This window comes from Vidua chalybeata, chromosome 2 (assembly GCF_026979565.1).
Source record: "Vidua chalybeata isolate OUT-0048 chromosome 2, bVidCha1 merged haplotype, whole genome shotgun sequence".
Classification (NCBI taxonomy): Eukaryota; Metazoa; Chordata; class Aves; order Passeriformes; family Viduidae; genus Vidua; species Vidua chalybeata.
In genome coordinates this window covers 60,924,632-60,938,755 of record NC_071531.1, presented here as the reverse complement: position 1 = coordinate 60,938,755, position 14,124 = coordinate 60,924,632, and the positions used below count along the sequence as shown (strand labels likewise).

Here is a 14,124-nt window from a genome sequence, read left to right as displayed (position 1 = left end):
TCAGGTATTCTTCTCATGCAGATCTGCAGAAAGAAACACAGCTGATACATCTTGAGGAGGTTGTGCTTGGCTTAGCTACTCCAAGCCATCCTGCTAAAGTTGCTTGTGAAAGCAGGTTTTCAAGAACTGGCCTTGTTACTGTTACCACCAGTCCCTAAAGCTGTGGTTTATTTTTACTCTGCTTACTTAGACCTAAGAAGAATTCTGGTTCTTTTGAAGCTTGTCAGCAGGAATTGCATTTTATTTGGCATCCAGATGGGTGCAAGAACTGTGAGCAACAGGAAGACTTTTCTAGAGGATAGGAAAAGGAAATGTGTAACGATAGGTTTTTACAGCAAAGCCCCTCATATTTTGCTCTAAACTAGAACTAAATAATGCATCATGATCCTCTGAATAGCTGTAGCTTCTCAACAGAAAAGGAAGATATAAATAAAAGAACGCAATTGTTGTAGAACTCCTCTGCTTTTACAATTTGTTAAAGGCATCCCACATTCTCAGTTTTCATTCTGTTGCAAGCAATGTCATGTATGACTGTGTTGCCCAATTCGTCAGGTGAAGCTGGAGGTGCCTTGTGTAGGATAACTGCAATTATGAGAGTTTTGGCCTTCTAGAGTGACAGAATAAACACAAAATCTGATGTTTATAATAAAATTATCAGCAGTGAAATAATAGGTACTTAGCTTCCACATGCATAACCTGCAAAAGTGAAATGGACAATTTTACTGACCTGTTTTCCATGTTCTTTGAATAGGCACAAGTATAGGCACATAGTATAGCATATATAGGTTTATACTTGGTTAGGTTTTCAAGTCTCTCTTAATTGTAAGGGCTAGGTACCTAACTTTCAAAATAAAGTCAGAAGCTTGAATACTGGAGAAAAACTCAGGGACGAAAAATAACTGCCTTCTTAGTAGGTTCTTGGCTGTTACATACTCTGCTGATGTGAATAGTTAAAAGAGAAAAGTTGGGTGTGATTAGTGTCTGTGAAGGCAACTTATACTAAGCATAGCCTGAGTATGCTAAGTCATTAAAATAACTGCCCTTTTTCTTTAGCAGTAACAGTACTTTCTAGAAAAACAATTTCATAATTTTGTTTTCTTCTTTGGTAGGTATCTGTTGTTGGAGAAGGCACCAAAACATGTTGCTGACCGTACACACATTTTTAGCAGTTTCTTCTACAAGTGCCTGACCAGGACAGAAAAAAACTCTGAGGGGGATGTCAAAGTTTCGTAAGTTCATTTTAGATGCCATTATGACCAGAAACAATCTATCTGTTGGTGCCACTTTGAAGTTCTGGAGATCTACTAATCAGCACATAAAATATTTTTTTGGTGTTTTCCAAAGGATTAGTGATTAAATATTGTAACTCACAATTTAAGCATACTGGTGTTTTTCCTTAAAATCAATGTGTTTCATACTGAATATAAATGAAAATGTTATCATCTTTCTCCAACTTTATCTGACTATTTACTTCAGGCAGTTATTTATTTGATATTTTTATCATAAATGCACAGTTTTGCAAGACATGCATAATTTTAAAAAATTATGGTTCTACTAATATTTTTATATTTACCGCATATTTCATTTTATATATTGGTAAAAAATTATTGGCTAAAGCTTTAGTAAGAAAATTTTACTGTACACCAAGCTTACACATTTGGTTTTTAACACATGAGCTCACTGAATTGGAGAGTTTGCCAAAAAGATATCATTAGCAGCCCAGGAGCCCTGTATCGCATTGTATTTCCTGCTAACTGTCTAAAGGGTAGAAGCACTCTTAACTCACTTCCAGTTTCTTCTCAACACTGATGTTAGAGAGCAAAGCCACCAGCAGTCATTTTGTTTTCCTAGAGCCACTGAATCTATTAGGTTGGAAAAGACCTCTAAGATCATCAAGTCCAACAATTATTACCCAGCACTACCAAGTCCACCATTAAACCATGGCCCCAAATGCCATATCTACATGTCTTTTAAATACCCCCAGGCCTGGTGACTCAGCCACTTCCATGGGCAGCCTGTTCCAGACTGTTCCTTGGAAAACTTTTTGGTGAAGAAATTTTCCTAATAGCTAATCTAGGCTATTGTTGTTGTGCCAGTTGTTCCCTGGCACAACTTGAGCCTCTTGGCTCTTGTGCTGTTGCTTGTTACCTGTGAGAAGAGAATGACACACACCTCACCCATAATCTTCTGGAGGAATAGGAATGGCACTCTTAATTTACCATATTTCAAGGACTGTGGCTTTTCTGGTTTAGGAGATAGCTTTGGAAATTGTGGTTTTGTGTTTGGGCCTAGATACTCACCTGGTGACTGCAGATGGTTTGGGATGTTAGTTTGTTTCAGTGGGGTTTTTTTGATAAATGGCTAGTGAAAATCCTGGCTCTTTACTGTTGTAAATTAAATGAATCCAAACAGATGTAACTACTTAAAGACCCTTTGTTTCACTTTGGTCACACAGCTCAGATGCTGGATTGAGAAAGTTCCTTTTATAGGTGTTTTCCCAGGTTATAAACAGGCCTTCCCTTTGAAGTTCCCAGTGCTTCTACAGTCATGTAGCAGAGGAAGTTTGCAACAAGTCTTCACTTAATGCTGACCCATGCAGAGTGCTACACCAGCCTGGTTTTCCACTCCCTACTCATTTTCTGCAGTTCCTACTACTCTGAAGTTGTGTTTCTTAATCAAAGATGAGGATGGAATCACAATGATAATAAGATGTCTGCTGAGTAGAGTGAATATTACTTTCATATTGGAGCAAAGATCTGTGAAATGTTGGTTTCTATTTCAACATGTGCAAACTAGGCTGAAAATCTAAACTTAAATATCTTCTCAGTTTTTTCTTGTTCTCCTCATATTGTGTCCTCCTGCTTTGTCTGTAGAGCTGGAAATGAAGTGTGGTGCAGCATTTAAATCTCAGGATTGGAGGGCATGTGTTTCACCTCTGTGTTTGCTGCTGGTGTGCTGCATGACCCTGTGCAAGGCATTTAGCTTTTTCCCTTCAAAAGATAAAGTTGTTCAGATAGGCCTTCAAAATGGTATTGTGAAGCTTAATTCTTGGATATTTTAAAATTATTATAGATCTGTATTTACACTGATTGGTGCTTAGATGAGTGTTTTGCATTTAGTTCAGTAAATAATAATTGCAAGAAATCCACTCCAATCTATGAATGATTGTGGGGTTTGCTTTCAAGAAGAGCTTAAAATGGTTCAGAAATGGCTCATTAGTTACTTGGCTCAATGGTGTGCTGATTTATTTTTAATCTGTCTAGGAAATTTCTAGAATAAATGAAAAACCCATTGAGGGCCTGGGGAGATGTAGGAGTGCTAATCCCTATGCCTTGCTTTAAGTGAAAGGAGCAAAACCAAACAACAATTGTAATTTGTTTTTTCAGAGCAGCACAGAGAAGACATAGAAGAGTAAGAACATGGACTCGCCATATAAATATCTTCAATAAAGATTATATCTTTGTGCCTGTGAATGAGGAGTAAGTCCATATTTTCAACACTTTTTCTGCTATTTAAAGATTTCAGTGAATGTTGTGGTAGTAAAAATCTATGGCTGATCATTGCCCATGATAGATTAGATTTTGAAGAAGTAACACATGTGGAATGAGTAATTTTTTGAAAACTGTTCAAAAGCTAAGATGTTTATTCAGCTGTCAAGTTTACTGTTAGGTATTTTTCAGACTAATTTGTGTGTCATTATGATGGTTCCTATGCACTTCCGTAATATTTCTATAAGGAAATCACAGCAACTCATAGTGGCAATAGATAAAAGTAGAACTTCTATAATCTGTGCCTTGGCCTGGTTAAATAACCAACCTGTACATGAAAACTGAATTGATTGTAAAAAAACTGATTCAGATTGTAAAACTGAATCATTATTGAAAGGTACATAATGGAAAACAGCTGTGGAAAGGTGCCATACCTTCAGCTATATTCAAAACTGGGATCGCCATCACTGATTAGTATTTTTTTATTTTGGATTTTAATTGAAGTGTGGAATGGGTGCTCATACACTGATAAATTGCTGTGGTGGGTTTCTTGGGTTTTTTAAGGGAATTGATACTTATTTTTGCTGTTATGCCACAATGCGAAGTAAAAAATGAGGGAGAGGATTAGTGTGAGATGCCATGAAAAGAACGTGGCAATGATGGTTGTGTGTCACAGAACATTTGTCCTTGTGAGCTCTCAATACTATAAAAGCTTTTCATAGCCTTTTCAGAACCTAATGTTACAGAGTTTTAACATCTTTTCCTCCCTCTCCTTGCTGCTGGGCAGGTCTCATTGGTACATGGCAGTTATCTGTTTTCCTTGGTTAGAAGAAGCTGTGTATGAGGAGTGTCCCCGTCAGAATTCATTGTCCCACTGGCCTCGGCAGTCTCCACTGGAGCCAGAGAGTGACAACTCTGGAGCTGGTTTAGTGCTCTTAAGGGATGAAGAAGAGGTGGATGGTAACAGAAGTTTATTCTCTAAAGACATGTAATCTAGGAGAAAGTAATGTTAAGCCATGAGCAGTTCTAAGTGTCTTAGTCCTTGAAGGAGGGAAATCACGTGAGAGATGATTTCTAAAACTTCCAGACTAATGTAGTATGCTTTTATGTACCCATACGTACTAAGGACTACCAGTTTTCTGGAACTCTGGAAAACACTGGAAGAGACATGGAAAATCAGGGATGATTGGAAAGTTGTTTGGTTTCAGTAAGAATTTTATCAGGAGGGAAGACCTTTGCTAACACTGCTATTTCAGAATTCAAAAGGGGATGTTAAAAGTTGGTATATAAATTAGTTCTTTACTTTCCTATTCTGAATACTAATAATCATGAACTTTAAAATAAAAATACTTTGTTTAGGCATTATTTTCTTTTTTTCCCCAATTTTTTTGTACTAGGTGGCAATGAACTTGCTGCTTCTACTTCAGTTCTATATTCAGCTATTTCTAAAGTAAGTGCCTTTTTGTATTGACAGAGAAAACCTATTACTGAATTTCTGAAGGCTGTGAGACTTGACCAAAGAATATTGCATCATCTTTTTTGCAGAAGTTATTGATGTTTGCATAGCCTGCAGCATGTGCAAGGCATTTTGAATTAGCTTTGTCGTCCTTTGGTTACCTATTTGCTATGCTATGATTTCACCTGTTTTTAAAATTGATTTATCAGTTTCTACTTTTCTGAAATGAGAGCTTCTCTAACTACTTTAAATTTATGAAGATCTTACTGTTTATAATTGGTGTTGGTTTTTTAAAATTTATTTTTATTTTTTCTTGTCTCAGATCTCCCTAAGTAATTCCAAAAAGCAGATTTGTAAAAGGTATGTTTCTGTTTTCTTTCTAATATTGTAACATTAAATTAGGAAACTCTGTAGTACTTCAGGTATTGTCATAAAACCACAGCTGTAGGTACTTGTCCATTTTTACCACATTGGTTAAAATATTAATTCTTTTGGGTAGGCTGTATGCAAACAAAATACTTCCTTCAGTGGTGTTGGTGATGAAAGACTGCAGTGACTTTTTTTTTTTTTTGTTGCGTACAGGCCTTGTATACTCATCTTAGATTCCTTGAAAGCATGTTCTGTGCAGAAAACAGTTCAGGTTTTGAGAGAGTAAGTAACTCCAGTTTCTATCTTTTAGCAATAGATGCTGCTGATTATATTTCTATATGCAAAGTACTTTTGTCTAGAAAGGTGTATATTTCTAATGCTAAAGGAAAATCTGTGAAGAGTCATGACTAAGGAAACTGTAATTATAATACAGAGGCTTCCATGAAAAGCCTGTCTATGTTCTGCAACCCACATATGATGCAAAAACTGTAAAGTGGAGAGTGGAGAAAAAAAAAATAGAGAGGTTCTTGCTGGTGTTGTTTTTGTGGGGGGAGGATTTATCCCATCTAGTCCAGCAACTGAAGGTGCTTTTAAGGGTAGAAAAACACTTAAATTGAATACTTTGAAATCTGACTGACAGTTTTCTAGGGGACTGATGTTCATTGTCTTGATGACACAGAATTAATGTTAAATCCACTCCTATGTACAAAAATACAAAAACTAGACTGAAGCTGTCTAAACGCTTGATGTGTCAGTAGAGTTATACTGGAATGGTATTTGTTTTGAAAAGTGTAGAAGTATATTCAATTTTGTATGTGATAAGCGTGTAAGTATAGGAAGAATGTTATAAAATTTTTAAGTACTTTTACACACTCCTAATGACTTTAATGTTTATCAACAACTTTAAAAACATATTAAATATCTGAAGCCAAATGCAATTGTTCTTTTTGTTCTCTGTGCTATTCCTTTCACTGAAGGGTACAAAAATCTGTAAAGTAAATAGCACTACCTTCTTGTAAAAGTAAATTCTTCAAAATGCTATGTAAAGTTTAGATGAGATTTAGAAATCCTTGTGAAACCATCTTTTCCCTAAATAGAGAGACCTCCTTGCCTTGTGTCTTGGGAGGAAGAATGAAATAGGAACTTCTATTTATTTATTTATTGATAAAATCTCTGTGGGATGTATTATTTTAGTGAACTATTCTTTGAACTACTCCTGAGGCTGAAATTCTAGAGTGTGGTTTCTTGGAGTTCAGAGAGATGTTAGAAAAAAAAAGTCAGAAAACAAGTGGAAACCTATGGAGTAATGAGATCAGGGGAGTTTGGGAAGCAAATTTCTTATTCTTTCAATTTCCAGTTACACCCTGGAAGCAGAAGTTTAAGGAAACTGATGTAGGGATTCCATGACATCTTTTCCCTGAGTTGATTTTTGTTGTGTTTTGGGCAGTTGTCAGGCTCAAACAAATGAATTAGAAAGTCTACAGTCATAGGTTCTTGCAGTTTCTAGAAAGGGTGCTTCACTGAAATGTCTTCATCTTTAAATTGTTTCATATTTGGTGCCTTTTCACAGTTGCCATTTTCTCCAAAAGCTGTTTAAGTGTTGTATATGTACTTTTATTCTCATGACTGCAAGTACTTGGGGCTTTTAGAAATCAAACACAAGGTCTGACTAAATGCATATATTTATTCTCTTAAGTCAGACCTTATGCTTGATTTTCAGGAGCCCTGAGGCTTTGTAAGTCTAGCTAAAGCCAGGAGAAGAATACACGTAACTATTGCCTTTGAAAACCAGACCCTTAGGTTTTCCATCCCATCTCTAAAATCAGCAGCCAGCCCTGAATGTGGAGTTAGTGAGTTGCTACTGAAGCATGAGAGCAACAGAAAAGCCTGATAACAAATATATCCTAATCACTATAGAAAAACTTTCCTAAGGTTTTCATCAAGACTTTAAATACCTTGTGCACTGTTAGATTGCAAGGGTTATATTCCTGCAATTGTAACTGAAGTTTTTTGTAAGGTGAGGTTTAAGGGGGCTTTAATGGTTTGCTTAGGTTGAAAAAGCACTGCTGGCCTCTTAGAATGAACCTGGGAATAATGTGTGATAGCCAAGAAAATGATTCCTTTAGTTAAGGTATAAAAATGCCCTGGTATCCTAATAGCTTATAGAAACTCTGCATAAGTAGCTGATTTTAAATTACATCGTGGATATTTGTTTTGTATATTGCCTATTATGTGGTAGAAATGCCTTTGAGTACAATAGAATATTGGATATTTGGAACAATGTTGAGTAGTGTGCCAAAAGGTATTGAGCTTGGGAGTCATTCCTCAAGTATTTTAACTGTTTTCTTTCTTTTGTAGGTACCTTGAAGTGGAATGGGAAGCTAAACGAAAAACATATCGGGAATTCAGTAAATCAACAATGATTGACCTGTGTCCCAGAGTGCCTAAACAAGATAACAGCAGTGATTGTGGGGTCTATTTGCTGCAGTATGTGGAAAGCTTCTTCCAGGTACAAACGCAAACTACCTTCCCCTTTCACCTAAACTATCTTAAACCACAAAACCCCATTTTCTGAGCAAAACAGCCAGATACAAAAAAGCTGTCAAGTGTCAAAAGTGTCAAAGCCATTTGAGAAAAAGGAGATGAAACCCATTCTTAAGTAATGGCAGGGGTCTCTCTGTCTGGTGTCTCATATGTGTCTATCCTCAAATGTTTCTGACTTTGTAGTTTAATGTTGCTTTTAATTTGACACATGCAGTATCCCTGACTATTTGCATGTATTTGGAGCCTATCAGTGTGTGCACTGCTGCCCTACAGATGTTACAAAATTATCTTTGCATCTCTTCTTGCAGCATCTAAAACTTTGTCAGCTTGTGCATCGGTCTTTGAATGAATCTGCAGGCAGCAGTTTCTGTAAAGAGAGGGAGAGGGGAAATTATTAAAAGGGAATGTGTAGAGCTAAGGGAGCCTCTTTTTCTTTTCCAGCACATATGTTTAAATACCTGCATATCCTGGGCTTCAAGCACTGTCTTCTAGGGTGTCCCCAAGTCTTCCTCCCCATGACAGCACACTGCCCTTTGCTCTGTCCTTTGAATGGCTCTGCTTTTTTGATGCTTGATGTGTGTGGTTCACATTCTCTGAGATTGCTGTGCATTCAGAGCCTTGTGTGAGGCCTTGGGCAGTGGACCGGCTTTTCTGCTGTAGGAGAACAGATTGCCATTCCAAAGCACATGTGCACAGGTACATTTTTTGGGGGAGGGTGGGGAGATTGGAGTTCTGTGTGCAGTTGCAGGCTGTGATCTTGTCCAGGTCTTGGACATGTGGACATCATGTATCCAACAGAAGTGCTATGAATGGATATGGGCTCTTTGAGAAGCGCAGGCACAGAACACAAGGAGTTCTGACACAAGAGTTGTCCTTCACGTGGGTCAGCTGGAATGCATGGATCTATGCCTAGGGCTGGCTGAGGAGCCATCTGAGAGGTTCTGGGTAGTGACTAAAGAGCAGAGCACCATGGGTGACATAGCAGCAGACATCTGCTGTTGGCCACCTGATCAAGAACAAGTGCACAATGTCCCTTTGGACAGGTAAAAGCAGCCTCACATTCACAGACCCTGGACCCTTAGGGTGACTTGGGCTGACAGCTTCCTGGAGAGTTCCTGACCTGAGTGACAGGTGACCCAATGAGGAGAGGTGCTCTGCTGGAAGCCAGGAAGGTCTGGTTGGGGATAGAAAACTCCAGAAGTTCCTTCAATCCCCAGCCATTCTGTGGTTCTCCAATAGATAGGTTGAGCTCTTGTGTAGGTGGAAAATGAAATTCTTACCACAGCTTTTGAACTGCCCATTCTCTAACAAGGGGGACTTCTTTTTCTTGAAGAAGCAAGGTTTGGGACAAGGTGTTTACAAACACCTTGTAACTTCTGTTAAAGTTAAAGGTGTTTGTAACTTTTTCTAAACCTGCCAGGACTCATAGACTGCAAATCATGATGTGTTCTTTAGTTTATTGTTTCAATTTATCATATATTTATTCAAAGGAAGAAGGAGGTGAAACATTAGCATGGCAAAAGAATGAAGAGGGAAAGAAGAAAAAGAAGTGATTTTGGCAAATCAGATGTGATGTTGTGGTCTTAACTACCAAATCTGCCACCACATCTCAGCTATTTAATTTTGCTATCCTCTTTTGTTCCAATTTTGCCGTTCTCATGTCCTGCTAAAACTATTATCAATACTCTTTACTTTTTGTTGTCTCCTGTCAGAAGACCTGCTCATGACAGAAAAAACACATGCTTGAGACAAAAATCTCAGGATGCTCAACCACAGTATGCTTGATTCTTTGCTATAGTTTGCTATAGTTGCTATATATTTGTCAAAATACATGAAATCTGCCTTTTAATATGTGTTAATAGTGATGTATCTTAGTGATGATAACCTGTTTGGTGTTTACCATGAGTACCTTTTGATAAGGGCACATATATGTATGATTATGATGAAGGAACTGCAATTTTACTTTGAACGTTGGCAGTCTTGTATGGAAACTTGCTTGTGCCTCCTTGATCTCAGCAGCAGTGGAAGGGTATGAAATTCTTTCTGAAGGTTGTGCTAGGAAATTAATTCCATAAATATTCCTTTTTCTCTTGCCAGAATCCCATAGTTAATTTTGAACAACCACTGCATCTGGAGAATTGGTTCCCTCGTCAGCTGATCAGGAACAAAAGAGAAGAAATTCGAGACCTGATCTTGCAACTGCACTTTCAACAGCAGAGTGGCAGCAGCAGCTAATAAATCTAATAAGGCAGTCCTGGCAAAGGACACTGCTGTATAAAATAACTGGAACTCTGCATAGTGGTGTTTGGTCTCTCCCTGCCTTGCAAGGAAGAAAAAAAAAAAAAAAGGCACAAGGAGTACTTTTTGTTTGGAATGTATTTATTTAAAGATTTTTTTTTTTCACTGGTGTTGTATGGTCTTAAGATGCTGGAATGGGGAAAGGAGAAGGTTGTAGATAAGAATGTAAATATGTAAGTTTAACCTAATGCATATGGATTGCTAGTTGATTCTTGGAATATGAAACCTGGTACAGGTATATGCCTCAAGGATGTAAAAATACTTTTGTCTTTTTGAGCCTATTCTTTATAATTCTGTATAAACATGGATGCTCCTGTAGGAGTCATGTCTGAAGACAGGATCTGGATCTTGTATAATGTCTCTTGCAGTTGATACAGATAGAATGAATACTATGTATTTTTTTACTTTAAGGATTTAATGATGACTCTCTTTAGAGATGTGTTTTTTGTTTTCTTTATGATTATATACAGAAGAAATCAGCATGTGTCAGAAAATTCTGCCAAGATTTGAGGCTCATGATTTTTGATGATTTTAAAAAAATATATATTTTCCCCCTTCCTAGCATTTTCATAAAAGTGTGTTCACTTTGTTTGAGAGTGACTGTTGAAATACTTCAAAGTTGGGAGTGCATTTTCTTTTAAGTTTTTTTTTCTTAGCAGATTTTAGAAGCAAACTTGCTCTCAAAGTGCATACCAATACAATATGTGTAGGCAGTAGATTTTTAATGCTGTTCACCTGATTTTGGGGAATAATTCCTACAAATCTTAAGGCATCACCTGCATTAGCAAGACAAACAGGCTGTGGCTTAACAACCTCAAAAATCTGAGGTGTTTTACTGAAATATAAGGTCATTAAGATATGTGATTTACATATAAGACAAACAGGATTTGTACCTTGCTTAGGAGAATTGAGTGAAGATGATTGAATATTGAGTGAACTCAGACTTGATTTGATAAATTAGCACAAGTTCATCATTGTCTTAATTTGTATTTATGTAGCTTTTCCTTGAACAGTGATCACATTTTGATGTGTGTGCTTTTTTCTGTATTCACTGCACGTTAGAAGGTAACTGTTCTAAAAGGATGCTTTCTCCTGTTCCCCACTGTAACTTTATTGAAGTGTCATCTTACCCTTCAGAAGGACTGTGTGTCAGATAACTGCCAAAACCACTTGTGTCATAAAACAGTCTACAAAACCAGAGCTCTTAAAGCTGGAAATACAACCGAGACTTAAAATAAAAACTGAGGGCCACCCACAGATGTGAGCATTTTTGTCATTGCAGAATTCTCAGGGCCCCTTCCCTCAAGACAACTCTGAAACTTGGCTTCTCGAAAATCCAGTTATTTTTTCAGGTTCTGTACAGTCATCCAAAACCCCTCCACTCCCCCTTATTTGTTTCTCAACCAGGAAGCATTCTTTCTGGGGGAGAGAATTTTAAAACAACAATTTGCTGAGCACAGTTACCTTCTGTATAGCTGTGACCAGCCTTGTGCAATGACTGTATGTTTTTTGTCTTTGTTTCTAGTTTAATTCTGTAGTTTGGCACTACCCCTTCTTCCCCTGCCTCTCAACATCTTTCCTTCTCATCTCAGAGTTGTGTCTTTCAGCACTTAAATCACAGCACCAGCATTACTTACAAGAATAATCTGTGTATTTATTGTAAAACAAAAGATAAAAAGCAGAAATATGTTCCCTTTCTCTACATCTTTCTTAATTGAATAATCTTTTCAGTGCTCCCTTATGAAAAACAATTTGGGCTTTTTCTCATGGTAAACTTAGGTTTTATCACCAAGCAATTGTTTCTTTTTTAGATTGACTGGTTTATAGATATTTAAAAGCAAAATAATGTATGCAATTTTCTAAATTGATTTTTTAACACAAAAGAATTGCCTTTTTAGATTTAATGCATATGTGCTATGAGAATGCCAATGCATTTGATATTAAAATTATCTCCAGAAGTTGCTGACTGTGGTTGTTACCATTCTTTTCCCAGCTGTTACAAATAACCCACAAGTTCAGTGTAACATAGGCCTTCTGACTGCTTTTAAAGTATATCCACAGTACATGTGTCTTAACCCAAATGTCTCACCCAGTGATTATGGGACCATCAGCCACAACCCACCCCATTTCCAGCCATTTGTATTTACCAGGTATGTGGTAAATGCTAGGAAGTGTCTCGGTGGAAGAAGCTACATTCCAGGTATCTCCATGCTACCTTTTTACTTGCTGGAACTCCCCAGAGTTAGCTTTTAAACCAGACTGACTCAGGGACCTTTTTGCACATCTCTTGCATTTCCATTTCCTGTATAAAGCCCTGTTTAACTGAAATAGTGGAGTGACAGGGTATTTCAAAGGAAACCAGTCTCTGTAAGGCTCTTTACCCTAAGCTGTGTAATTTTTGTTTCAAGGCAGTCAGTACCCATCAGTTTCTTTGAAAAAGCTGCTGCATTCTATCTGTGGGACCAGAAAATGTCTTCTACAAAGACATCTGAGTCATGGAGATCTGTTTAAGGTACTGCACTACACAAGAAGCAAGGCAGAAGAGAAGTAACTTGTAGGAAGTAAATCTGCCAGGAAAAATCTAAAACCAGACACTTAGTTTTCATTAAGAACTGGAGAAGCAAATCTGCAAGTATGTTTTTTGGGGATTTTTGTTCATTTTTTAAGTATGAGGGGACTGCTGTGTTTAAGCGGTGGAATTGCAGGCATGGATTAATTGTAGTTCATCTGGGCTTTTGTGGTACTCACCTCCTGGAACTTGACCCTGAGATGAACTTGCAGTGCTCAGGAAGTACTACACCTTAGAAAATAATAAAAACTTGAGAGCTACAGTAGTATCACTTTTATCTTGGTTAGGACAGAGAAGCAGAATATTGCTTCTAGCACCCATCCCCTCACCCCACAAAAAAAGAAACCCAAACAAGCAAAAATAAAACAACTGTTTTCCAGATGGAAAAGCAGGATTTATAGATGAGACTTGAAAAGCTTCAGAATTGAAAATGTGTTGAATAAAACCAAGACTAACAGTAATAATTCTGCCCAACCAAACTGAAGTTGGAAATTGAAGTAGAAAGAGAAGCAGAGACACTGGGATAATCTTTGACTGTTGAACAAGATAAGAGATTTCTGGTCAGCAATTCAGAAAAAGAGGAATGCTGGGAATAGGTTTACATTACATGGACAGCGCTGATAAGTGTGAGATTAATTTGGTTGACATCACTTCCTAATTTTTCTGCTCAAAATAATTTACAACACTGTATGATGGAAGAGGTGGCAGTACAACAGGCTGTGGTGGGCTGAATTTCATCAGCTGGAAGTTTAAACAGCCTCAGAACTTGTTTATTCTTAGGAGGTGTTCACCAAAAAGCTCTTCAGAAGCACAAACAAAAAGTGACAATGGTGAATGCTTGGCCACAGCAACCACAGAAACTGAACAAGTGAAAAGGTTTTGTCTAACCTAATTGTCTCTGCTAAACTGATTGGGAATTTTGTTGGTAAATCCTGTCTAATGCCATAAAGTCATCTTTTTTGTCCAGTCAGGGGAGACAATTTAGAGTCTGGATAGTAAACCTCATGAGCTTGGAGATAGTGGGTATCTCCATAATAAAGAGCCATAGTGTGGCTCTTTATTAGTAATTTTCATGAAAGTAATCCTTTATTTCACATTTTTTGTTACAGGTGGATTCAGTTTTTTGAATAAATTGCATTTGAAAAACAGGGACATTATTTAGAATGGTATGTGTGCTGTAGCAGTATTCCAGTGAGCATTGCTCTGTAGAGAACTCTAATTCCGCTAATCACATTTATATATGAAAATACATGTTTCTTCTCAGAAATGCAAGCTGTCAGAAAACAGTCTTTATTTTTGGAGGTACTGGGACGACTTGGTGTGTTGTGTCACTAGAATTACACTTCCCTTTTTTTCTCCTTCAGCAAGAGTTCTTTGCATGAATACTTTTGAACAGATAC

At 37.4% G+C, this 14,124-nt stretch overlaps 1 protein-coding gene across 7 annotated transcripts in view; it reads left to right on the top strand.

The window, feature by feature from the left end:
• Positions 1–11,412, top strand: part of SENP7 (SUMO specific peptidase 7) — a 70,414-nt gene extending 59,002 nt beyond the window's left edge. For 6 of the 7 annotated variants that reach the window (XM_053932187.1, XM_053932210.1, XM_053932221.1 and 3 more), the window contains 8 exons: positions 1,110–1,229; positions 3,387–3,479; positions 4,276–4,448; positions 4,886–4,938; positions 5,267–5,304; positions 5,527–5,595; positions 7,672–7,822; positions 9,955–11,412. In XM_053932187.1, coding sequence (XP_053788162.1) covers positions 1,110–1,229; positions 3,387–3,479; positions 4,276–4,448; positions 4,886–4,938; positions 5,267–5,304; positions 5,527–5,595; positions 7,672–7,822; positions 9,955–10,092 — 835 coding nt within the window. In that variant the 3' untranslated portion in view covers positions 10,093–11,412. The remainder of the gene's footprint in view (positions 1–1,109; positions 1,230–3,386; positions 3,480–4,275; positions 4,449–4,885; positions 4,939–5,266; positions 5,305–5,526; positions 5,596–7,671; positions 7,823–9,954) is intronic. The other variant, XM_053932200.1, reaches the window with a different exon arrangement.
• Positions 11,413–14,124: the final 2,712 nt, after the last annotated feature.